The sequence below is a fragment of the Antechinus flavipes genome, chromosome 3, assembly GCF_016432865.1.
Source record: "Antechinus flavipes isolate AdamAnt ecotype Samford, QLD, Australia chromosome 3, AdamAnt_v2, whole genome shotgun sequence".
In the NCBI taxonomy this organism is placed as follows: domain Eukaryota; kingdom Metazoa; phylum Chordata; class Mammalia; order Dasyuromorphia; family Dasyuridae; genus Antechinus; species Antechinus flavipes.
The window spans coordinates 253,101,217-253,127,509 of NC_067400.1; the positions used below are offsets into that span (position 1 = coordinate 253,101,217).

Genomic DNA, 26,293 nt, shown 5'->3' on the forward strand with positions numbered 1-26,293 from the left:
CTAATGGAAAGACTAGAGGGGAAAGGAATACAGCCAGGCATGACTTTTTGATAGTTTTTGTCATGAGTGATCAAGCCATAATATTATTGACTGTGTCTATATTTTTTAAAGAAAAAACAATAAAAAGTCTCCTTGAATAGACAATATTTAAATACAATTAAAATTTCAAAATACCACCACTTCACTTTCTGTTAACCCTAAACTTATCCTTCAGATAAGTTTTTGGTTTCAATTCCCAGTAACAGCTACTACTAATCCTCAGAGTAGGGTGATTATTTTATAAACTGTTGGAAAGAATGAATTGCTTCTTGACCTGTGTCAATTTTTTGCCATTAATTTTCCTCGATGGTATCATAATTACTTTTCCTAGCAGTTAGCAGTTCAGAATATAGTGTGCTCGTTTTAAATTTACATTTGATTTCGTCAGGAAATAAACTGATATTTTTGTATAACATATAAGCAGAATTGAATTGAAGCACCTGTGGATGTAACAAAAATGCTATTACATTTCTGATCTGGTAGAAATAGTTTTAGAGCCTCCAGAAATGAGGGTCTCCAGAAATGAGGGTGGATACAAATTATCTTTAGAAGTTAGTAAATGAATCCTTAAACTAAGGGATTCTTCTATTTGGGTCTTGGTACCATGTAAATCTAGCACTATTTATTACATAGGAAACACTCATTGCTCTTTGTAGGATATGATTAAATTTTTTTAAGGGATTCATTTAGATTACATTTATGACAAAAGGTTTCTATCCAATTTTACCCTTGCCTCACTGCCTTCCATCATAATCAGTTTTTACTTTTAGTGTTCTGTCAATTTGTACCCGGGTGTATATTAGGCAGTGGGAAATACCAAATGAGAATGAAACAACGTCTGCTCTCAAGGAGCTTACCAACTGATACCTACCTTTTTGATTTTCTAAGTTTCGCTTAGAAATAAATACAAAGTTTTTATGCCTATATTACTGTCCTCTGCCTGCTGAATCATTATCGATATTTTGACTCCTGACTCAACTGCTACATCCTTCTGAACCCTTTCCGATCTCCCTTTTCTCTTTCTGCAAGCCTCTATATCACTTAGCACCACTTTGTACCTCATTCCACTTTCCATTTCTTTTATGTTCTTATTACAAAATTCTGTTTTGTTATACTTATCTGTGTATGTCATCCCTTCTATCTACTGGCAAGGACTTTGTCTTGCTTTAACTTTGATTCTCACCTAACTTCTAATACAGTGCTTTTAAACAATTCAAGTTTGGGCTAGCTATAAACATGGAAAACAGACCATCCCATCAGGTTTGATCTAAGGGAAGTGACTTAATCTGTGAATGAGTCAGTTTGGGTTTGTCAGATTTATCCAGGTGCTTCGTGTCTCATGAGACTCAAACCAAGAACAAATGCCAGGTTCAGCTGCAGAAGACAATCTAATGAATTATATCCATTGTCCCATCTTCTCATCACCTTAATGCTAATAATGGTGTAATGGAAAAAGAATAGCTTTGCATTTGGAGTCATTACCTGGATTTGAATACCAGCTTTACAACTTATACTATCAGTGGGAGGAGACAGCATGTGGAAAAAGTAGAAAAAGTCCTGGATTTGATGTTTATTGCTTATATAATCACATAAGTATATGTAATCACATGTAAATCACATTATCTCTATGAGTTTCAGTTCCCTGGTCTATATAATAAAGAAGTTAGATTGAATGATTTCTGAGTCCTTTCCATCTTCTAATCTTGTTATCCAATCACACTGGTTAGCTCCACTAATCAGCAAGGCTATAGTAATAAGTAAACAGAGCAGAGTGACTCGAAGAAAAAAAAAAAGAGAGCACGAGCTAACAGCCAAGCCTAAATTAGTGTTGCTTTGACCCAGATCATCACCAAATAAATATATTTCTGTTGCTTCTCTCTTCTTTTTTTTTCCCCTTCAAAATGTCACAGCAATAAATAGGATGAAGTAACACTACTATCTGACCCATTCCATATTTTGTGAGCCAGGCCTAAACTAGGCCAGTCCAGCGATTCACGTTCAATGTTTAAAATGTAGTAAGCATTGTAGAACATAAAATGTAATTAACATTTTTTTCTGGTAGGAAATTTAAAAAGATAAAACAGTAAAATATTACTCTCCCTCTCTAGAAAAAGGATAGCAGATAGTTAGCTGGATCACTAAGACATTCCCCAGATGTCAGTAAGAACTTTGGTAAAGTTTCTGACACAAGTTTCTTGCCAGACTAAGTCTTTTTTATTTGCAGAAGCATTTAAAAAAGCTAAATGCCTTCTTTCCTTCACAGGGCTAATTTAATTCATCTGCTTCTTAAGTTATTGCCCCATGTATAGAATGCTAGACAAGGCTGCCCATAGAAAAGAGGTCAGAAGAAGCAAAGGGGCAGGGTTGAAAGAGAAGAAAGAACTATGAAAGTTGTCTCAAAGGGGCTGCAAACATGTCCCCATCACACATCTCAGCACCCTACCTGCTAGTCACACAAAGTCAACAAAGCTCCTACCATACCATATTTTATCTTGTCATCTCCAGTTTAAGATAATCCAGGGCCATGTTTATATATTTTCTCACTAATAAAATTTCAGCATTTCTGAATCAACTAAGCCCAGAGTCCCTAACAAATGATCATATTTACTTAATAAGTGGAAAAGTCCCTTAATCTTCTTGGATCAAATAAGCACCGAAGTCACTGAATAAACAATTTATCAATAATAAAACAAAAACATAATTATAAGGGTTTAATTGATAGAGGACCAACTAGGTAGAGCTATAGTCAAAGTACTGGGCTTGGAACTGGAAAGACTCATCTTCATGAGCCAAATCCATCTTCAAGACACTTTCTAGCTATGTGATCCTGGGCAAGTCATATAATAAACCTATTTTCCTCAGTTCTTCATCTCTAAAATGAGCTGGAGAAGGATATGGCAAACCATTCCAGTATCTTTGCCAAGAAAACCCCAAATAGGGTTACAAAGACTGAAACAACCCAACAACAACTGAGAGTATAGTCATAGCCAGAGCTACCTATGACACTCAAGATTTCACTTCTAGAAGCATAATTCCACATCATTCAGGTCATTCAAGATAGCAAATAAGCTTTCTTTGCAAGATAAGGATTAAATTAGTTCCATCAAGGGAAAAAAAAAGGTTTCTCCATCATCTTTTTCTCTGTCTTCTCCAGAATCTTTCAAGTCATAATACTAAACTTTTCTCAATCCATCCTCTAGACATTCTCCAAACTGATAGTGAAAAACTACCATTTCAACAACGTAGTATATCATTGTTTCCACATTTGGCTATTAAAGCTATCATAATTGTAATTGTAGCTCTGTAGAAAGAGACTTTTGAAATAGATGTTACAAAAGTATGCTCATTTTGTAGTTTCAGAATCATTAATTGTCTTTATGATTTGCCTTTGGCGATTTTTTTTCATAGTAAACATTCCTTGCTAAGTTGGTTCCAATAATTTACAGAAGAATGGATAATCTTTGCCAACTAAGAAAAGGTTGAATAATAAGGAAACTTGAACAGGAATGCAAACTATGATTAATGGGATTAGAAACAAAGAATTTAACAAGATAGAATCTTAAAGGTTGTCCACTCCTAAGACAGAAAATAGTCTTTTTTGTTTTTTATTTTAGCCCCTTTATTGATGAAACTGTATTTTTGACTTCTATTGATCATTTACTTATAGTTTTGATCTATTCTATTATGGACTATTAAGCACTATTAGTGCTCAGTTTATGCCACTATAGATCCATCATTGACCTTATGAGAAAAAGAATTATAACACAACACATTTCTTTTGTATAATCTCAGCAATGGAGAGGATGTTGCCATGCCTAATAATGGAATAGCATACTAAATAACAGCATTGCTTTATCAATTTAGAAGCTGAACATTCACCTAAAATTGAAATTGTCTTAGCTTTGGAGTTAATGTATTGTGTCATTGTCCTTTGTATACAACTCAGTCCTAGATTAGGAGCAGAGAAGAGGGCAGGAACCAGAAAGATTGTTTCATTCTTTACCAGGCTTAAGTTTGCATATCGAAGTTAAAACTTTTTTCTTTCTGGTTAGTTAATATGTACATATGTTCTCAGCCCACAGCATATTTTTGAGGTAGAGTTATAAACTCCTTGTGCTTTATAATGGAAGAGCTGAGGTAACTTTAATTAGGATGTAGGAATGCTGTAATAGGAATAATGGAGTTCAGCATAAACCTCAGTTTTTCCCTGTTTGCTATACTGAAAATAACCCTCCAAAACTTCTTAATGAAAATATGTGAAATGATACTTTGCAAGTGCAATTAAAGACATCAAAGGTATTTGTAATTTTTACAATCCAGATGAAAAACACTTAAGCCTCCAGTTTTCTTCTAAAGCTTTAAGCTAACTCAAACATTTAAAGAGTGCTTTATTTTATTTATATAAAGAGAGGTTGTTGGGGGTTTATTGTTTTTTGTTGTGCTTTGGGTTTTTTTGGAGGGGGGGGGAGAAGATAGCAGTTAACCTTGGCTTTTATTTTTATTTTTGTTTTCTGTTCTTCTGAGAACATATTTAATATGTGGCTTCAAAAAGCTGTAATGGTATGGTTTGGTTACTGTGGAAACTCCCATTCTCAAATTATTTAGATCATACTTGCAAATAAGAACAAAGGGATTTATCTGATTGTCTGACTATCTGGAGGCCATGGACACAGACTTCACTTGTAAAAGATCAGTGCTCTTGCAGGAAGCTCTCCAGCTGGAGGGAGTTCAGGCAAGGCTGGCTACACACAGCTGAGCTTAACATTCACATTTCTCCATGAAACAGATCCAGTACAGCAAATTAAGATCTTTTTTTTTTTTTTTTCTACCCCAGACCTTCATTTCTACTCCAGCACTAAAGCCTCAAGGCTTTAACTTCATTCCACCTCTAGGCCTTTCTTCTTACTAGCTCCTTGTTGAACTTTTGTGACTCTTGATTTGGACCCACTTTTCATTCAGACACTGCCCTTTGCCTTTGAAGTTTTCAGTTCCTGAACTTGTCTGCTCGGACCTACTGAAGTTCCTTACATCTAAATACACAGAAATTTCTTGGTAGTTCCCTGTTAATTCCATCTCTCCAGCAGATATGATTAGTATCATGGACCCTAATCAATCATACTCCCTGATTACTTGGCCAACCCTTTGTATTATTTTACAAATAGAAACAGAGTCTATCTTTAGAATTGAATCAGTAATGGTGATGATAAGTATCTTAGAAATCATCTAATCCAACCCCCACTTTTTTACCTTTTTTATGTATATATGTTTATTCTTCAGAGACTAGTGTATACTTGACAAGCCACTTCAAAGTTTGTCTAAAAGTTAAAGAATAAACTATTAGGAAAGAAAATTCATAGATTAAAGGATAACTATAAATTAAAAATGATTGTTCACATAGATCACTATTGTGATGGTAGCAGTATCAAAGAATCACATAATAAATGAAAGAGAGGGGACTTTAATAATCAACTAGGCCAAATTCCTTTTTTTATAGATGAGAAAACTGAGTCACAGAGAAGTTAAGTGACTTTATCCTTTCAGACAGCTATTAAGAGGGCAATACCAAGACCAAAACTCCATGCTCCTGACTCTCAGATCAGTGGTCTTTCTCTTATGGAATTGAAGTGGAATGTTTGGATTAGAGTACTTTGTCTCAGACTCTACATTTTCACTGCCTAGAATGCTCTGTCACCTCATCTCAGCTTCTGGACTTCCTCTGAGAAGGATATCATTTTAGAGAGCAACTCTCACTTGGAAATGGCACCCAATTCAGTGACTCTGCATCTTTTGAGCCACCAAAGCTGGAAACATCCATCCCTTAGGACAGCACTGTTCCATCACCTGTGCCCCAGAAAAGAAATGTTGAGCAGAAAAGGCAGCTAAGGACTTAAGATCCAGTTGCCACCTACCCTAGGGAAGCTCAAGTTCTCACTGACATATGCATGTAGCTACAATAACTGCTGCCTAGGACCCAGAAAAGAAATATCCTCTCCCTTCCTTGTTGTAAGTCCAAAAGAGAGCTGGCAGTCCCTAGTGACACAATCAAAAGAAACAGACTGCTGGATTCCTCCTAAATCTAGTGCCTTCTCTCTGTTGATTATTTCAATTTAACCTAAATCTGTCTTGTTTGAACATAATTGTTTGCATGTTGTTAACTTCTTCATTCTGTGTACTCTTTGACAGTAGAGATTTTTTTTTTTACCTTTTTTTGTATCTCTGGCTCTTTATACAATGCCTGGCACATTATAGGGACCTAATAAATCTTTACTGACAGATTGACTTATTTCATCTTTTTCTTGGCTCAGTTATCAGTCATCTTTGGCACAGCCTATCGTCACAAGGGTCCAGGTACCAACCATAAACCTTTGGTTGAACATGTCCTTTAGCAAGAGGTCAGAGAACATAACCGAAGGATCTTTTTCCCATGGGAAGTGTTCTAATCCAACCCTCAACTACAAAATCCTTGAACCATATTAAGGTTTTTCAGCGATTCTTTGCAATTTTTGGCCATTAGAAATAGTCATTGAAAACTAGGGCTTTAAATGGCAGCAACTCACCAAAAAATGGATGCTAACTACTCCACCAAAGTAAACTTAAATGAAATCTTATATCAAATGCTGACCTGTGATGGAAAGGGGAGCTTTATGTAAGAAAAATGCTCTTTCTATGTAGATTTTATAATTTTAAAATCATGAAATCTAAAATCTTGCTAACTTTCCTAGTATGTTCACCCAGGCTTTTATGTAATCTTAAATGAAAAAAGTCCATGGGAACTTTGGTCTTTCAGGTAAGGCTATGCCAAATAAATTTCATTTATTGCTTCTCATATAATTTTCTTGTTCTCTGACTATCAAGCCTAACTACCTTTTTTTACCTGCATTCTTGGTTACCTTGCACTTTGGTTAGAAAAATGAATTAGAAATAGAATTTGACACATGACAGCTTTTCTGTGTGCCTTTGTGAATGTCACTTCACATCTCTTGGACTTCAATTCCTTCACCTGCAAATGAGGCATTTGGACCAGAAAATCCCTTTAAAAAAAAAAAAAAAACTTTTAATGTTTTATATTTCCTCACACAACTGGACAAAAAGAGAAAGAAGATGATAGAATGGGTGGAGGACATTCCATAATCATTTCTACCCAATCAGAAAGGGGGGTAAGAAATTAAAGACTTCCAAAAAAAAAAAGAAGAAGAAGAAGAAGAACCAGAATGCCTCCTTCCACCACCCCAAACCCTAAATCTATGTCCAGGTTAAGCAACTGAATCTTGGCAGTGGAATGGCATGTTCTTCAGTACTAGGCAATGTAATAAGCAGTACCCAGCAACCTCAAAGAACAACATTAGCTATGGGAATTAGTATGACCTTTATTTTTCAGCAGGTTTAAAATATGTACATTTAGATCTTTTCAGATTGAAAATGATGGTTAATTGGTATGGGAAAATCTATATAATGTATTTCTTACAGGTCTACATAATTTGACAGCTTGTCACACTGCATCACAATTAAATATCTTGTTTAGTAAAATTATGTTTGGCTTTTGGGGTGGGGAATATATTCACTGTTAAGCTTTTGTCTTGTTTGTTTTTTAAAACCACTCACAAAGTTTTTAAGAATTCTTCAGAATTCATTTTTAAATTTACATTCTTATTGCTACCACCAACACTCCTTTATTTTGAAAGTCCAAATGCCCTTTACTAGACAAAGCTTTTTAAAATAATCTGGCTATATACATACATTGTAAAAAGAAATTGGAAGAATCGTTAAGGAACGGAAGTACTTTGTTAGTCCTTTGAGTTGGTAAAAATTTAGCATTTTGACAACAGTTTGAAATGGAAAGCCCCCCAAAAATTTCACTCTCCTAGTATGTTCACTCAGGTTTATGCATACTCTTACATGAAAAAAGTACAATTGAACTTTGGTCTGCAGGTAAGGCTGTATCTGTCTCTGTTCTCCCTTTCAAAACACTGATCCCCATGCAGTTTAAGAAAGAAGTCTCATTATTGTGTGATTTGTGTGCCTATATGTGCGGGTGTGCGTGTGTATCTGTCTCTCTGTCTAGGAGACTTAGATTTCAGACAGCAAGAATGGTCAAGCTTAAAATTTTCTAAAGAAATTCTTAGGCTCCTTGTTAAAATAAACTTGAAGGATCCTTATTTCCCCTTAATAAAGAGTTGAAACACAACTTAGTAAATAGTAATTGAAACATTCATCCAGTCAAAAGTTAAATTAGAAAAATTATATTTCCAAATTAATTTCACTGTTAGATTTATTGATCAAGGCATTTCAAAATCTCAAGTTTTTCAGAAAGTACAGTGATTACAAATGCTAAGAGATTTGTTTCCAAGTTTCCAAGAGCCCTTGAAATTTCCCTAAGGGTAATTACTGTTTACTTCTATAGACCTTCGTCCTTTTCTGCAGTAACATTTTCCATCTTAGAGAGTCATCCCATTCAAGTGAGGAGCATGTTGTCTGAGCACTGAATGGAATTACTACCAATGGAAACTATGCTGCAAAAGGAGTTGATAAAGCAGCTGCTGTGCAAACCTCAGCTGTTTTTTCCATCCTCCCTGAGCAAAGTTAATTAGCATAGGGAAAGTGACTAATGTGCTGACGTCACCTCTTTCCAGTAGAAGCTTACATTTTGTCCCTGACTGCCTGTAAGCATGCAGGACTTTATTCAGGAATTTGCTGTCCCAAACTGGATACTTTGAAAGCTATTCTGTTTTTCCCCACGGGGCCAGACTGCTTTTCTTTATAAATACTGTCTACCGAAGGAACTTGTAGCTTCTTTAAAAAGTACTCCACTTGGGATTTTACCATTAGTGGTTAAAAAAAGGCAAGATGCATTTTAGAAATTTTAACTACAGTTTTAGCTCCTTGATTGCCTGTGTTGCACACAGTGATGTCTTCTGCGAAAGCGAAACCAGGGTAAGGCTTCCAAAATTAATATAATATAAAAATTTAGTTCTTGGATTTTTAACTAATGGATATTGTTTCAATATCATTGTTATCTTGTGGAGTGTTTTAAGAAAGTTTTGAGGGGGAAATTTTTTTTAAATTTGAAAAGTGCAACCTGAGACACATAGTAAGAGATTTGGGGGCATAAAGAATCAAAACAGAAGTTAATATTGTGTCTGAATACGTTACAAAAGACAGTAAACTTTCCTCAAAAATTCTTTTTTGGGGCAAGTTAGTACTTCGGTAGAAATTAGTATTGACAATCTGAAGAGAGCAAATTATTTGCATTTTTTATGGAAATGGGGTCTATGTGATCAATTATTTTATTTGTTTTATCTTAAACACACATCTTTTTCTGGTTTAAAAGGAGGAAGAAATAATAGTAAAATCTAAAACCAGAGTAAATCTTTGAAGTGTGGAGTCTCAATGCCTTCCTAAAAAGCATAGCTTTCTAGAGAAAGGAGTGATAATAATTAATGAAATACAGAGAGATGGTTCACCAAATGAAAACCTAGGCAATTGTTGTTACTGCATAGGCTTTTTTTTCCTTCCTAGTTTGCCTATTAACATTTCTTAGAAACTAACTAGCTGTGTTTTAATACTTAAATGTTTTATATGAATTCTGATAGTCTAATTTAATTTTCCCCCTTAACAAAGATATAATCCGTTTACTGAATGGCAGCATTTGTTATAACAACAACAATTATTCTTCACTTATTATTTGTAAGGTTTTGTGCTAGGTCCTGGGCATGCAAAGGCAAAAACAGAAAGTTCCTGATCCCAATGAGCTTATAATCCACTGGGAGGGTACAAATAAGTATACTACTTATTAGTAAGGGGGAAAAACAATTAGAAAGAAAACACTAACAATTCGGAAAATGAAGAAAGGCTTCAGTAGAGGCACTTGATTTGGGCCTTGAATGGAGTCAAGTCCAAAATATATAGATGAATGCTCTAGCTATTCCACTTACTGCATGATCTTAACCAAGTCACTTACCTCCATGGGTCTCAGTTCCCTTACTTGTAAAACAGTAATAACAGTACTCATACTGGCTGTTTTACAGGACAGTTCTACCAAAATCATGATACCATGTATGTAAAAGCCTTCATAAACTGAAAATGCCACTCTTAAGCTGTTATTAATCACTGAATGTGATCCAGCAAAAACAGTACATTTTGATCATGATATTATTTGAGGCAGAGGCTATCTATTCTGACCTAATTTGTATAAATACTAATTGATATTTAGATATTGATAACTGCAGCTGTGGGTTCATCAGTGTTTATCTGCTTGGAGCACACTAGGTCTGAAACTGGAAGCTAAGCCCCTCCCCTATGAGGATGGGAGAAGAGTAGTAGAAATCAGGAAGGTGGCTACCAGCCTTTCTCTCCCAATAGCTTCCATTTCCATCAAGGCATTCTTGTAGGGGCCAAGAACTCCCAGAGTTTCTTCTCAACCCTCCATTCTTTCTCTCTCTAATATCATCCCTTCCCCAGGATATTTTTCCTGCTCTTCCCTCTTATATAGTAAGAAGGTAAGGACTGAGCATCCAGCCTGAGTCCAAGAGCTGTACAAGAAGATAAACAATGATGAATCTCCAATTATATGAATAAATCAGTCATGCGGTTTTTATTACTTAAAAAATGATTACTTGAGAAAACATAGTAATGTATAATTTTGTTCACACCTTGCAGGAATTGTCATGACCAAGAAAAATTGCTAAAAAAATTTTGGTTATATTTAAGGGAATAATGATGATAAAGCATCATCAATATAGGGTGTACACTCAAGAAATTTATCATTTGCTTTTCTATGTGTTTTATTGTTCCTTCTAATTCTTTTAATAAGTCACCTCTAAATTATCATTAAATTTGATAATAATTGAACAATCATGTTATCTGTCGAGGAAATCATGTGAAATTACAGATTAACTAGGCCCACTTTTCCACAAGTCTTTCCCTTGTTACAATAGGAAAAAAGATTTAGCAATACATGCAGCTGAAGCACTTTATCATCTAATCTAAACATATATATGAATAAATTATATGTGAATATATATAATATCTGAATAAATCATAGAAATAAAAGAGATATGTGATAGCATTGAACAAAGCAACAGTTTGCATCATAGTTATTTTCTAATAAACAGATAAAATAAACAATCTATATCAAAATTCCTCAGTGACTGCTATTAATTTATCTTGTTCAATATGAAAGTAAACCACTTAAGTTCTAAGCCAAATATATGACTTGCCTTTTCTTTCTCTTTTTTCCTTTGGGCATATCCCCCTAACTCCAGGAAGAGAGTAAACATACTACAGAGGCAACAGATTCTTATTTTTTTAATTGACTTGAGTATTTAAAGTAAATCCAGTCCCTTTTCTTAGGTCATTTTTTTTTTCATTTCCCTAGCACTAACACAATTCTATGTTTTAATAGACATGCACATTAAACATAATCAATTTCTGAAAATTCAAAATAAATTAAAATAAAATGAAAATCTATCATCAAAGAGTTTACATTCTTCTGTGTGGGTGGGGATTTGACAAGTATACCAATCAAAATAATAGGAAACATTATCCTGTGGTGGAAGCAAAAGCTTTATGTGGTGCATAAAGACTCTCATATATATACACATATAAATTTTCTCTTTTCTGGAGAGAATTTTCTTACTATCAGTTTCAATAGCCTCTTCCTCAAAAATATTGTGACTATAACTTTAATAGGGAAGAGAATCTTGCAGAGAACTGACAATTAATTGCAGTACAAGGAGATTTATTCTAAATTTAAAATGCTGTTTCCAAAAAAGCAAAAATTGTAAGTTAATTGTCTCCTTGTGAAAGAATTGGAATCAATAAGACAGCTATCATTCTTGTGCAGTATTGGGATTGAAGGAGTTAACCATCAACTGTTAAGAATCTGTTCAAAGACTAAGCTCATTTAGTTATTTATTCTTGTGAGAGATTGGGAGTGAGGTTAAGAGAGAACCTGAAGCGACACTATGAAAGTCCCTAGTTTAACTCTTATTCAGAGGAGACATATTGAAGAGAATTACTGGAAGACTTGATTAGCATCCTGAGAAGATTATTTGAGTTGGGAAAAAATCAGTGTCAATATTGAACAAAGCATTCTATTATACTCTCTATATTATACAAACAGATGGAGTTTTTTTCACTGTCTTGGATTATGAACTTTTAAATAAGTATTATATTTATTATAATATTATAATAAATTTATTATGGATTATAAATATTTATTTATGTTTTATATGGTTGTTTGCTATTGAAATAAATTATTTGGCCAACCTTGATGTTGTTTTAGTCTATGAGAGCAGGGTTTAAGATAGAGGAGCAAAAGCATATAAGAAAAGAGATTTTTCTGGTTTAATTATGAACTATTGTAGAGACTTGAAGCTAAGTGATTAGTGAGAAAGTGGATTTTTGTTAATTTATTAGGAATTTTAAAAGCATACTCCTTGATTGCCTTAGAATTCTGATAGAGCATTAATAAGGAAATGATTCAGTAACAATGAAAGAAGAATAAGTATTAGTGTATTATAAACTAGTATTTATACCCAGCCCACTACTCTGAACTGATCTCCCTGTTGCCTCTTGTAACTATTATTTTTCTATAATGTAAACCAAACAGTGTGAATCAGGGCATCTACATTTTTATTCTTAGTATTCATTCTAATTTCATCAGATAAAATAAGAAGTTCAGACTAGATGTTATCGAACATTCTTTAAATATACAGTTTAATTTTCTTAAAAGTACTTGGGGAGAAATATAAATGGATATAAATAGAAGTCACCTTATAGTATAGTATATAGAATGCTGGATTTGAAGACAAGAAGATTGTTTTAACTATCATTCTTGTGCAGTAGGAGTTTTAATCCTTTCTAAGACCTTTAACTTTACAGAATCTTAGTTTTCTCATCTATAAAACTAAAATAACAATATCTACCTCCCAGAAGTTTGAGGGATAATCAAATAAGATAACAAAGATAAAAAAGTATTTTGCAAACCTCAAAGCATTGTAGAGATGCTTGCAAAAATAAAATAATCTTTTTCTTCAAGGAGCTTATATCACATGTAAGCAAATCAGTATAAAATATAGCAAGGTAAGAAAGAAGCAAATTTCGGAAATATAAGATGAATTGAATTTTCAGCTCATTTTTTCTTGATTAATTTCTTTATAGCTACACAATATCTTTTATTTGCTTCTCACTTTAGATTATGATAAATTGTTTTAGGGAACAATAACATGCTGATAAATGTAGATTGCACTTTATGGAAGATTTATAACGAGAACACTGATTATATCTGCTTTTAAATAAAATACTATGGTCTGTATTCTATTTATAAACTTCTAATAAAAACACGTTTTTATTGCTAAGATCTCATCCAATTTCACAGTAATTACTCATCTGCATAGTAGCTCAGGGAGGCAAAAATGTATAAAAACAACTATTTGTTTGCATTATTTTTAACCCCTTATTTTGTTAATAATGAGTGAAAGGAAAAAATAGACAAATTGTTCGTTGTCTCTATTGAATTAAAATACTATTTCATTAACTTGTTTTTAACTTACTTTCCATCAAAATGGATTTTAGATTGGTATTCATATTTTTTGAGCCTTGCATAACATGGTTCTCTATATTTGGGTAGTACCAATTTACAAATGGTGGTTTCAGCAAATAATTTTTTCCACAAAAAAAAAAAAAATAGAAGTAAGCCTTAAACATGAGTTCTTTATTCAGCTACAACAGAGAAAACATTCTATATATAAATAATAAATAAACTTAATCTCCATCAAATTAAGAGAATTTCAGCAATGATATTAGGTTGTTCCTGATTTCTCAGGTTCCCCAAGGTCATCAGGGTGGGGTGAAAGACACCAATCACAAGATAAAAAGTTACATATCAGTTCTTATTAGAGAGCTATATATTGCAATATTATGTTTGAATGGGAAGGTAAAAATCTGTCAGTTCTTAAATAATTGGGAACCTCGCTGAATCCCTCCAAATATAGTCAGTCAAATAAAGGAAGAGACTGAAAAACTGGCTGACATGATAGAAATTCTCTTTTTGTTACTTTTCAGGCCAAATTTGAATCTCTCTTTAGGACATATGACAAGGACATCACATTTCAGTATTTTAAGAGCTTCAAACGAGTACGAATAAACTTCAGTAATCCATTGTCTGCAGCAGATGCCCGATTGCAGCTTCATAAGACTGAATTTCTTGGAAAAGAAATGAAATTATATTTTGCTCAGGTAAGTTGGAATAAGTAGGGAGTATTCTTCTAAAATATGACCTTATTCTATATATCTTCTAAACACATACACACACACACACACACACACACACACACACACACACACACACACAACCTAGTGTCACACTTTTAATAACATCTGGGCACATGGGTAGGTCATATTTTGTTTTGTTTACAAGGAGCATAAAGGTATAAGTATTTAGAATATATTGAAATACATTTGAAATCAGCCATGGAAATCACTATGCATAAATAAATATCTGGGTATAATGATAATTTTTTAAAAGAAATAGAAAATAAACCTATTTCATTCATTTATTTTCTTTTCTTTAAACTTTTCTTATATAAACTTGATAACCTGCAAACACAAGCTTTCAACTTCACAAACACAAATCAAAATAAGGTAATCCATTTAATCATAAGTTTTTCAACATTTATAGGGTAGCCTAAATATGCACATTGACATTAACAAAGTAATATGAGATTTGTCGTATATGTTTACATGCATCCTCAATAATGATTCAGATATCATTATTATTGAATTATTTTCACATGCAGGGAGTACCATGATTTGGTTACTTTTGGGAAGTAGGACAAAGGCTCTGTCTCAGCCAGATCCACCTTGTCCTTTTCAGTCCTTCTACTGAATTGGTTTGCATAGCATCTGGATGTTTATGGAGAGACAAAAAACTTACCATTCCAGCTCCATCCAGCTAATTTACAGTTTGCTAAGTGTAGTCTAATTTGAAAGGGATTCAGGTTAGCCTTCAAAGAAATTGAAGGAAATTAAAAGGAATTTCAGACCATAGCTGAAATATATACCAAGGGACCCTAAGCAGCTGCTGGAAAATAGGAGTTAAAAGATAAACTCAAATGTGCTTAAGGCTTTCTATTTCCAACTCTTTTGGTTTGGTTTGCCTGAGATTTACATCTCAAATTTTAAAAAAAAACAACTAAAGATAGCTGGGAGTGTGAAACTAAAGGATTGGCCAGACCTATAGATTCTTTGGGAAGAAACTATGTTTACCTTAAGATCACTAAGTCTCAGTAAAAAACATTAACAGCCAAGTTAAGAAGCTTCCCTACTGGGAAAACACAAAAACATTTCAGATGAAGAAGCCCCATCACAACTGACAAACAGCAAGGAGCAGTAGCAGCTCAGCAAAGACACCCAGCAGAGAGCAATTTGATAATGTCATAAAAGAGGAAGCCATCTACTTTGCAAGAAATAAATTGTTCTTGCCATAGCCACATATGGAAGTCTCTGTGTGTGTTTCCTAATCATGCATATTGTGGGATGGTCATTTTGAGAAGGAAGGTATATAATACATGCAGAATATGGATGATTCCTGCCTGAAACAGTGCATCTTTACCAACATTCTCTGGTGACATCATCCTGTTTTCTGAGCTTTTTTTTTGCTGAACAACTGCTGCCCTCTGTTGACAAATCAACTAAGGAGAAAGACTGAGGGAAGTGGAACTGGCCACCTTTGCCCTACTTTCTACCAACAACCAAAATTTGTGTACTCTTTCTTCATAGTTGTAATTTGTGCATAGTCATGCTTTTTAGTCTACTTTTTTCACTCATTTAAATCTTGCCACATATTTTTATAGTCTTAATATTTGATAGACTAGGGCAACTAGGTGGAGGCTTTGGAATAAAGAAGACTCATCTTCCTGAGTTCAAATGTGACTTCAGAGATTTATTAGCTAGGTGAACCTGAGCAAGCCACTTAACCCTATTTTCCTTAGTTTCCTCATCTGTAAAATGAACTGGAGAAGAAAATGGCAAACCACTAAACAACATGATGTGAATTATGTTACATTATGTTCATATACTACAATTTTTTCAATTATTTCCTCATCATTAGACATCCAGATTGTTTCCATTTTTTTTTTTGCATTTATAAGAAGGCAGTCATCTTTGCATATCTCCCCCATTTGGGGGCTAATAACATCCTATAATTATAGTCCAAAAATAGCCCCAGAATCCAAGGCTATTAAGCAAAATTAATTTTTTTTCTTATTCTGCATCTTCAGGAATTAATGTCCTGAAAAATATGAATTGGAAAATAATTTTGACTTTATTTACATAACTAGCCTCATGTCATACCTATTTTTGTGCTTTACTCACAGTAGATGATAACAATTTACATCAGAAAGTTTAGCGAATAGCTATAGTTTCAGTCCTTAAAGCCACAGCTGATCTAACCATGAAAAAGATGATACCAAATAAATAGTATACTTTCAATAAATTTTAAATTTTGCCTATCTAAATTTTAGCACATTATTCTGGAGGAGGGTGAGTTCCCCATTCACCATCATTAGGAGCTTTATCATTGTCAATAATCACAAGAAGGACTAATAATTTATTCATAAAACTGATGGATTTGGGATTTTTTTTTTAGGGGGGAGGGGGTTTCTGAGGCAATTGGGGTTAAGTTATTTGCCCAGGATCACACAGCTAGGAAGTGTCAAGTGAGTGAAGCTAGATTTGAATTCAGGTCCTCCTGACTTCATTTGGTATTCTCTATGTATCGTACTACCCATCTGCTCCAACTGATAGGTTTTAAAAAATAATTTTTAAATAAGCCTATTATAAGTTACAATGCACATTCACATACATTATTATCTCTTTTAGCTTTATTATTATAACTGAACTCAGACATAAAGAATTTAAGTAACTTTCCCAAAGTTTTAAATGTAAGTGGAGGCACTATCACATCAAAGCTTCTCTAGATGTTTCTATATCCTGTTCCTTTTTCCTCATTCTGTTTTGCCTGTTTCTGAAAAAGTCATTCTTTCTGTATGGGCCCTCAATCCATACCATCCCAGTAAATTTGATATCAAGTACAATATTCTTTCCAATGTCTTGTGCTATTAATACTAGTGATATATTGAGAGTAATCCCAAGGAATCAAAGAAAAGAAGTCATAAGAATATATTTTTAAAATGTTATTGATAACTTAAAAGATATCAGTTATTTCAATGAGATGGGATGTTTCAATGGAAACTCAAGAAATAGATTTTTAATAGATGATTGCTAACTAATAAAAATAAAGTTTTAAAATATCAAGTCTCTTCAGGCGTAATGTTTTCAATACCTTTTCTTCATCAAGTTATGAATCGCTTTCTTACCTCTTGACTAAAGGTTCCCAATAACCTCAGTCTTTCGCTGTCAAGTTACTCCACTGTCATCTCTCACCCCACTTCACTATGCCTATTACTCCTAGTCATCTTATTAAATGAAACACATTTAGTTTTTCTGAATATTTATTTTAAATATTTACCAAATTGTTCTTTTTCCATTTTTCTTATTCTCCTGGAACGTAGAATTTTCATAATTCTGCCTACCAAAGTTTTTATCAGATCTTTCACATTTACCAGAATCCTGTTGTTTAAAAGGAATATGACATAATGTTCTTATTAGTAGCCAGAAAAATATCTTTTTGTGCAAATATCATTTTGGCAACATTCTTTGTAATAAGGTGTTAAGTAGCAGTAAATTTTAGTGACCTAAAACACCAAACCATTGTTAACAGCAGAAATATAGATTTGATGAAAAGATTAGACTAAAATTTTTTTAAATAACTTTTTGTTGATAGAACCCATGCCAGGGTAATTTTTTACAGCATTATCCCTTGCATTCACTTCTGTTCCGATTTTTCTCCTCCCTCCCTCCACCCCCTCCCCCAGATGGCAAGCAGTCCTTTACATGTTGAATAGGTTACAGTATATCCTAGATACAATATATGTGTACAGAACCGAACAGTTTTCTTGTTGCACAGGGAGAATTGAATTCAGAAGGTAGAAATAACCCGGGAAGAAAAACAAAAATGCAAGCAGTTTATATTCATTTCCCAGTGTTCTTTCTTTGGGTGTAGCTGCTTCTGTCCATCTTTGATCAATTAAAGCTCTCTTTATCGAAGAGATCCACTTCCATCAGAATACATCCTCAAACAGTATTGTTGTTGAGGTATATAATGATCTCCTGGTTCTGCTCATTTCACTTAGCATCAGTTCATGTAAGTCTCGCCAGTCTTCTCTGTATTCATCCTGCTGGTCATTCCTTACAGAACAATAATATTCCATAACGTTCATATACCACAATTTACTCAACCATTCTCCAATTGATGGACATCCTTTCATTTTCCAGCTTCTAGCCACTACAAACAGGGCTGCCACAAACATTTTGGCACATACAGGTCCCTTTCCTTTCTTTAGTAGGATTAGACTAAAATTGAACAAGAAGGACTTCTAGTCCTATCTCCATGACTAAGCCATGTGAGATCTTGAACAAATCTCAGTTTCTTTATAAATTTAGAAAATTAGAACTATAATATCTTTGAGGTCCTCCCAACCCTAAAATATGCCAAATGTTTAAGATGACTACTTGACTTCAGCACAATTACTAAAGTTCCTTCAGGTGCACTTAATGTGGGATCTAGTAATTTACTGGACCTAGAAAAAAAATTCCTTATTTTCATCCACCTCTAATGAAAACTTAATATTTTCTTCAGTTATGAATGTAGTCAATAAAAATCTTAAAGTCCATAGGTTTCTCCACACTACCAAAGGACACACACAAAAAAGTTAAAAACTCTATGCCTATATCTATAAGCTTTACTAAGAGGGTACTCTAAATGTAGAACAATTTTTTTAAGTTATTATATGTTTATTAATGTGATTACATAGTATTGATCTATGTTAGCTCATATACCCACCTTTGGAGAAGGTAGTGCAAGGATTTTTATCCCCACATCGCTTAGCCTACGATTTTAAAACTGGGACTCAGAGAGTTTCAGTGGTTTCCCAAGGTTACACAGCATTTTCCCCAGTTTTACAACTCTTTTTTTCAGGCATTTCAGTTATATTTAATAATTTATAGTATAACAGGTTATAGTACAATGAAAGAACTTTGTTCATATGCTTTAGTAGCTAGCTTATAAATCCTTCTGAAAATGTTTTATATTGATATTTTTTTTCTCTTTTAGACTTTGCACATAGGAAGCTCACACTTGGCTCCACCTAATCCAGACAAACAATTTTTGATTTCTCCTCCTGCCTCTCCTCCTGTTGGCTGGAAACAAGTGGAAGATGCTACTCCAGTCATTAATTATGATCTTTTATATGCTATCTCCAAACTAGGGCCAGGTAAGGACTATTCTTATGACAAATGTAACAATGATAGAGATCTGGGGAGTGAAGCAAAAGAATGTGAAGAGAAAAGGAGATTGTGAAAATGTTAAAATTCAAAGATATCCTTCTTCTTTTTACATTTCATATGATTTAAACCAAGCACATTTTCATTCTTCTCCTCAGTGCTATTTTTTTTGTTCCATTCTGAATTCAGTTCAGTATAATAAGCTTTTAGCTTATATTATCGGTTTAATGTTTTTATTTTTCAGTGGAAAGCTTGGGGGAAAGGGAAGTAGAAAAGAAAAAAAATAAAATTTTAATTGGAAAAAAAAATTTAAGTCTCTGATGTATATAAAGCACTATGCTAGACAATGGATCTTATTTTCAGTATTTTAATTCATTTTTAGTATTTGATCCACCTGGCAATAAATATATATGCCTGCATCTTAACTTTATATGATGGACAGAGAATTCTGCTGTTAGGGAGATGGTAACTCCTTGGAATCATGATCATATATTTTAAGCTGGAAAGAACCTTTGAGGTTTACTGGCCTAGACCACTTTTTTACAAATGAAAAACCCGAGTCTCATAAAACTTTAATGAATTGTCCAGCATCACACAGGTTGTTAATGACTGAGCCAAGATCAGAACCCAGATCCTCTACCTTCAGATCCATTGTGGGCTATGCTATAAGGCAAGGCAGAGCATGACCATACTAGAGCAGTAATGAGGTTCCCAGCTCTAAAATTATTTTACTGACTAAATAGAGGACTTCAAATCTCCTAGTGATTGATGCATTATATTTTGTCAGAAAGTGAAAAAGAGGTTTTTTGCAAGGTCAAATGGAATTAAAACAATTAGCAGAAAAGTTCTCCTGCAGGAGACATATATTCAGTAATAGGACGGTTGGATTCATTGCTCCAATTCTCATATTAACTTCAGTTTTATAGTACCTGAGAATAGGGATTATGCTAAAGAAAGATCAGTAGTGAATCACTTTTTCCCACTCATGTGAAAAGACTTCATATGGAGTTTATGGGCACATTTTCCTACTAGACTTGCTAAAATAGTGAGAGATTATAATTCTTTCACATGCTGTCATTTGATAAATTCTATTACTCCCAAAGACTGTGAAGAAAATTAATAGTTACTGATGCAAACACTATAAAACATTCCTCATGTTGAATTTTATAACCTCAAAAGTCCTCCCCAAACTCAATATCTATGATCCTAGAAACTCTGAGCAATTGGTTTAATGAAATGATATCAGAAAGACTTTCCCCCTCCCCTCCCTTTTCTTTAACAAAAATTGATGGAGGAGGATGGAGAGCCAAAATTGGGGGGGGGGGGCGGAAACAAGAGGGTCATGTATTAAAGACATTTGAGCAAATACCATATTCACTTCCTCCTGAACTTTCTCTATGAAACATAGAAACTCCCAAGAAGTCTCAACTCTCACAGTGTTCAGTGAAGAATATTGTAGTTCTTTTCGCTGAGGTTTTGGTATTCTTGATTCATCAGCATGTCAGATCAAGATTCTACAAGTCTTGCCTAAACTGAAAGTTTTCTTTGGGAATTACAGGAAGAATCACAGAATTATTCATTGCTAATCTTCTCACAAAGGGATCAGATCACAAGATGATAGTAAAATATACTGGAGGAACTGAGCATCTTTAGATATCTTCTAGCAGGTTCAGGGCTTTCTTAGCATGGGTAGCAGGAAGGAACTTATATATTTCAGGATTCTGAAGAAAAAAGAACATTTCTTAGATTGTTTTTGTTTGTTAGACCAAAAGTACTTAAATAATCATTTCTCACATCTTTAAAAATGGTGAAGTACTTTTCTAGGATTTTTATTTTAAAAATAGCTTGCTCAAAAAACAAAAACAAGCTGGCCTTGATTTACATAACTCCTGAACTTTACAATAATGGGCCTTTCTACTGTGCTTTTAATCTAATTCAATCTTGAAGATTTTTTCTAAATTTGACCCCTGTACCACATACCATAGTAGATGGACAAGTTAGGAAAGCATTTCATAAGAAACCTCAATAAAATGGTAAACTAGCTGGACAGTAAAAAAGAAATATATTAGACTTTCCTGAGTTTAACACATTTGGCTCTCTTCTTTTTTCCTTATCCTGCCTCAGAGTAGAAAAACCGGGAACCTTTCATGTGAAGTCTGAGTTAGCTCCCTGTTGAGTCAGGATCAGCCAGAGTCAGGATCAGCAAAAGTCCTTGGTCCTGAGGGGGAGAAGTAAAGGAGATGGACAAAACCACCACAAGCTCTCCACCTACCGACCTCCCTTCTCTCCTCGTTCTACTACAAAGTGACTCTGGCTTGTCTTACTCCACTCCCTAATCCCTCCTACAATTATCTGTATACACCAAAAGATCGAGGCACGGAATAGTGAGAAGGGCCATTTTCCAAGCATATGCCAATAGAGTATTGTCCATCTATTGGTAATTAGCCTTAAATGCTAGGTTGTCTGATTCCAGTATTACCTATTCAGAGTTTCAGCCCTTTACACTTTCACTTTTTCAAATAACAACTACTACACTCCCATGCCAAGGTACAAAAAGGCAAATCTTCCAACATCTGTACTAATGACAAAAAGCAAACTTTAACTTCTATACTTTTTTCTTATACTTTTATGGTGACTGTATTCTAAAGTAAAATGAAAGATAATTTAAAATGAACAGAGCCAGTTAAGTTATATAGTGGATAGAGCACCAGCACTGTAGTCAGGATGACCTGAGTTCAAATCTAGCCTCAGACACTTGACACTTACTTACCTGTGTGACCTGGGACACCTCACAACCTTGATAACAAATTATCTCTAAGGACAGACAGTCAATTCCTGGGCCCATCCACAGAACCTTCCCAACTTCATAGGCTTTTCTGATAGCCTGGCCTGTAAGAACTCAGGGCATAGCCATACTATGATGAACTGTTAGCAGAGAACTGGAGGGAGGTTTTAGTGATTCTGCCAAGCATAAATTTGAGATGAGAATCCTACATAGTTGTTGTTTTTTCCACCCAGTAACTAACAATTAATTATAAGAGCTTTATCATACAGAAGTCAGAAATGCTTATTTTTGGTGATATATTACAACTACACTCACCAATGATACATAAATCTTCAAAGCCATTGCTGTGATTTTGAGAAAATGGAATTAAGTTCTCTTACATCAGTGTAAATCTACAAAAAGCTTTGCTATGTAGTTTTATGTGACTACCCCGTTCCCAGCTTCCAATCCGTGAGTCAGAAAATTACTCCAAATCAATTTTTTAAATAAATATAGGCTATATATTTGATTTATTACAACTTCTTTATGTTGGAAAAGTTATCTCTTTTACATTTATGAAACAGGAAGACCACCAATGTTAAAAGAGCTCAACCTAAATTTTATAATATCACATACAGAATAATGAAAAGATCGTCTTTTTTTCAGTTGAAGATTGATAGAATCTCTCTGTGTGGATGCTAGAATACACAGAGCTCAACAAATTTATTTCTGGAAGCAGGCCTAAATTGAAGAGAAAGGAGCAGAATGTTGCCACAGTCAACTTTTTCTTTTCAAATCAAGATCCAACCTCACACCACCAAAAATCTATAGAAAGATCTTATGTGATTACCTAGAAGTATCAGACTAGGAGAGAAAACACATGTGGTGATGATACATCTTGGGCTATATTTGGGGCTTGCTCCATAAGTTCTCCTTCCCTCCCCTCCTAAACCCAAGTTAGAATGTGTAGCGTAATAGTTGGAAAGACTTCAAAGCCCTTCAAGGGGACTCCACTCCTTTCCCCACCAAGTGGCTCTATCCAACTCTTCAAACTTTTCTTTTCCAATTACTGTGACAACTTAGGGAGACTGTAAAGTAACAAAGTTACTCGTGGGCAAACCCAGGATGTTTCTGATCAACATACACTGAAGTCCTGTGTTGCCTCATTGTTTCAGACAGATAACTCTGCAATTTCCAGGTTATCTTAATGGAATACAATTTCTGACATAATCAATTGAGATAGAAAGACTTCAGATACAGACTCAGAGATGGACTATCTCACTAAATTTTAAAAATGCTAATTAGCAAACTGGCTGCAGAGTGATTGAAGACAAAACAGGCCATGGAAACTATTATGGCATAGGTAGATAATTACCCGTCTTTTTTTAAAGGAGAAAACACACTTGGTATATGGATAAATCTTCAAAGTATTAAAATGTTATCTGTTTCACAAAACACATTTGAACAGTAAAAATGAAATACTCAGCACCAAGCTGCAATTGGTAGTTATCCAAGGTTTGTCAACTTGCCTTAAGATACAAAATAAACTTGTCACTGGGTCTCTTGTCAATTTTCCCCCCAATCATTAACATCAATACAAATGAACTGTGAATTTCTTTTTATTTCAGAAGAATTGGATGCTATGGGAATAGATTTTTTTGTTGTTGTTCTTGTTTTTTTCAGTATTTGTTTCCTTCATAATCTGTGTGTTTTATTTCATATATTTAGAAATATTCTGAAAAGGTATCTGTAGAGCTTCAGAAGATTCATTATACACTAAAAAGGCTAAGAATCCCTGGTCTAGTCATGATGCATATACATTTCCCTAAATTTATTCAGCTTTGCTTGGCAAGTTACTCAAACTAATGTGTTCTTTAGCCAGCTGCATTTCCATTTACTACTTCTTGTTTTTATTTTCTAACTCGTTCAGAGCATTTCTAAGGTATCCTGTAATTGTTTTCCACTCCCAGGTGAAAAATATGAATTGCATGCAGCAACTGACACCACTCCCAGTGTGGTAGTCCATGTATGTGAGAGCGATCAGGAAAATGAAGAAGAAGATGAGGCTGAAGGAATGAAGAAACCCAAACCAAAAATTATTCAGACAAGAAGACCAGAGTACACACCTATTCATTTAAGCTGAACTGACCTAAGGGTGTAGATGAATTCCAAACCACTGTTCATTCATAGGAAGTAATCTTTTACTGTGCAAATGTCAGGTCACAGTTTTTATGGTGGCAACAAAGACGGCTCTCTGTGGCCAGATTTCCAGTTCATGTTGCTCAGAAAAGAAGCAAGGGGCCACCTGTCTCCTTGTTCTCAGTGCTGCACATCAGTTAGTGTTCATGGAGCCCTACAGTGGCCTTATGCCCATCACTGAGTTAATGATGATCAGACATTTGGGAAAGAATTGAAAAAGCCAATAAGTGACACTTGTACTTGTTCTTTTCAGGTGGGCTGTTTTTGTTTTTGTTTTGTTTCTGAAAAAGGATGATCACAGATGTGGGGAGAGCTTTATGTTGCCACACAATCTATAATGATAGAATTCATCCTGTGGTAGGCTACAGTCATTGTGTGGAATATCTAGTTCAGTAGCATTGTTTAAAAAAAAAAAAACATACAATGTGGGGATTTTGAAATGTTTTCTTTTTCCTTATGTTTTCTTATTTTGTGCATGTGTAGTTACTGATTTTTCCAAACTAACTTTTGTGTCAGTCTCTTATTAAGTTTCTTTGATGTTGAAAAAGCCTTTAATATTTATTGCCTTTCTAGATTCTAGTCCTCTGTTTTTGGTGACACTCAACTTACAGCTGGAATGCATTCACTGACAAGATTTGGTGCCATATGTAACTGCTTTCCAAAAGAAATTGATCTGGTTATTAACATTCATATGTGGAATTTAGCCTGAAGAATTAAGAAAATAGTCTTTTTATTGCACAATTTAGCAAGTGGATAGTTTTAGCTTAGGTATATTTTTGTTGGGATTTGGATTTATTTAATGTTTGTTAAAATATGAATGCTAACTATAGGACTAGTTGGGGAATATTGGCGCAGATATTTTGATTTTTTTCCACTGAAATATGAAAATAAACTTGTAAATAAAACTGTTAGAGCATATTCATAGCTGTGTATAGCTGGGTGAAAAATATGACAATGGGAGACTATTGCAAACATAATTACTTGTGTATCTGTATGTTGTAGAAGATGCTGTTAAAAACATTTTAACAGAGTGTGGATTCAAAGCATGTGAAGTGGATATTAAATGTGTGATTATAGAAGAAGGATGCAGTGCCTTTCCCCAAATTTCAAGTGGAATTCTACTATCTACATGTCACTATTTTTCCTAGTTGCAAATGTGTATGTCCAGTAAATAAGTATTACATTTTGGACTTAAATTGCCATAGCAAAGTGTTTCATGTTGAAGTACTTAATGCCAAATAATAATGCATGCTTCAGAAATTTGAAATATGGTTTCCCTGAAGGAACTGTTAAAGTTTGGAAGCTATTCAGTAGTTGCTCTGATCAAGAATGTAGTTGAATGCTCTCAGAATTCTGTTTACAACACACCAGGAGGAAAAACCACCATTACATAGCTGTTCAAGTGTTTCTAGTTACGTGGTTTTTAATTGGAGAACCTAACCTTGAAACATTTTTAAACTGCATTCTATAATAAATTGGCACAAATATGCTCTCTGTGCAAACAATTTCTACTCTCTGTTTTATTTGGGCAGTCTCATTCTTGAGCTCTAAACACATTGTAAATCAAAGTTAAGTTTCCAGGGTAAGCAGTTTCTTTTATTTTGGGACTAGCAGCTCCTGAGGCTTCACGGTGATCATGTAGTATACACCACCATATGCCTGGTAAAGAAATGAGAAACAGTTTCTGTGTGCATGAAGGTTGATACAAAACTCCTGAGTTCCATAATACCATTTGGTTTCACACACACACACACAAAAGAGGTACCTGAGACTTTTCTGTTAAGAAATGTCTAAATGTACATGAGTAGCACCCACGTTATAAGTAGGTTTTGTTGCAAAATTTATTTGGAACTTGAAAGAATTTTTTTGCCATAGAAAAACATTTTG

At 34.2% G+C, this 26,293-nt stretch overlaps 1 protein-coding gene across 3 annotated transcripts in view; it reads left to right on the plus strand.

Annotated features, from left to right (window-relative positions):
* The window catches only part of RCAN1 (regulator of calcineurin 1), a 106,469-nt gene extending 80,558 nt beyond the window's left edge, over window positions 1-25,911 (plus strand). For 2 of the 3 annotated variants that reach the window (XM_051984933.1, XM_051984935.1), the window contains exons 2-4: window positions 14,104-14,277; window positions 19,274-19,433; window positions 24,178-25,911. In XM_051984933.1, coding sequence (XP_051840893.1) covers window positions 14,104-14,277; window positions 19,274-19,433; window positions 24,178-24,350 — 507 coding nt within the window. In that variant the 3' untranslated portion in view covers window positions 24,351-25,911. Of the gene's footprint in view, window positions 1-8,710; window positions 8,971-14,103; window positions 14,278-19,273; window positions 19,434-24,177 lie in introns of those variants that run through there. The other variant, XM_051984934.1, reaches the window with a different exon arrangement.
* The last annotated feature ends 382 nt before the right edge of the window (window positions 25,912-26,293 follow it).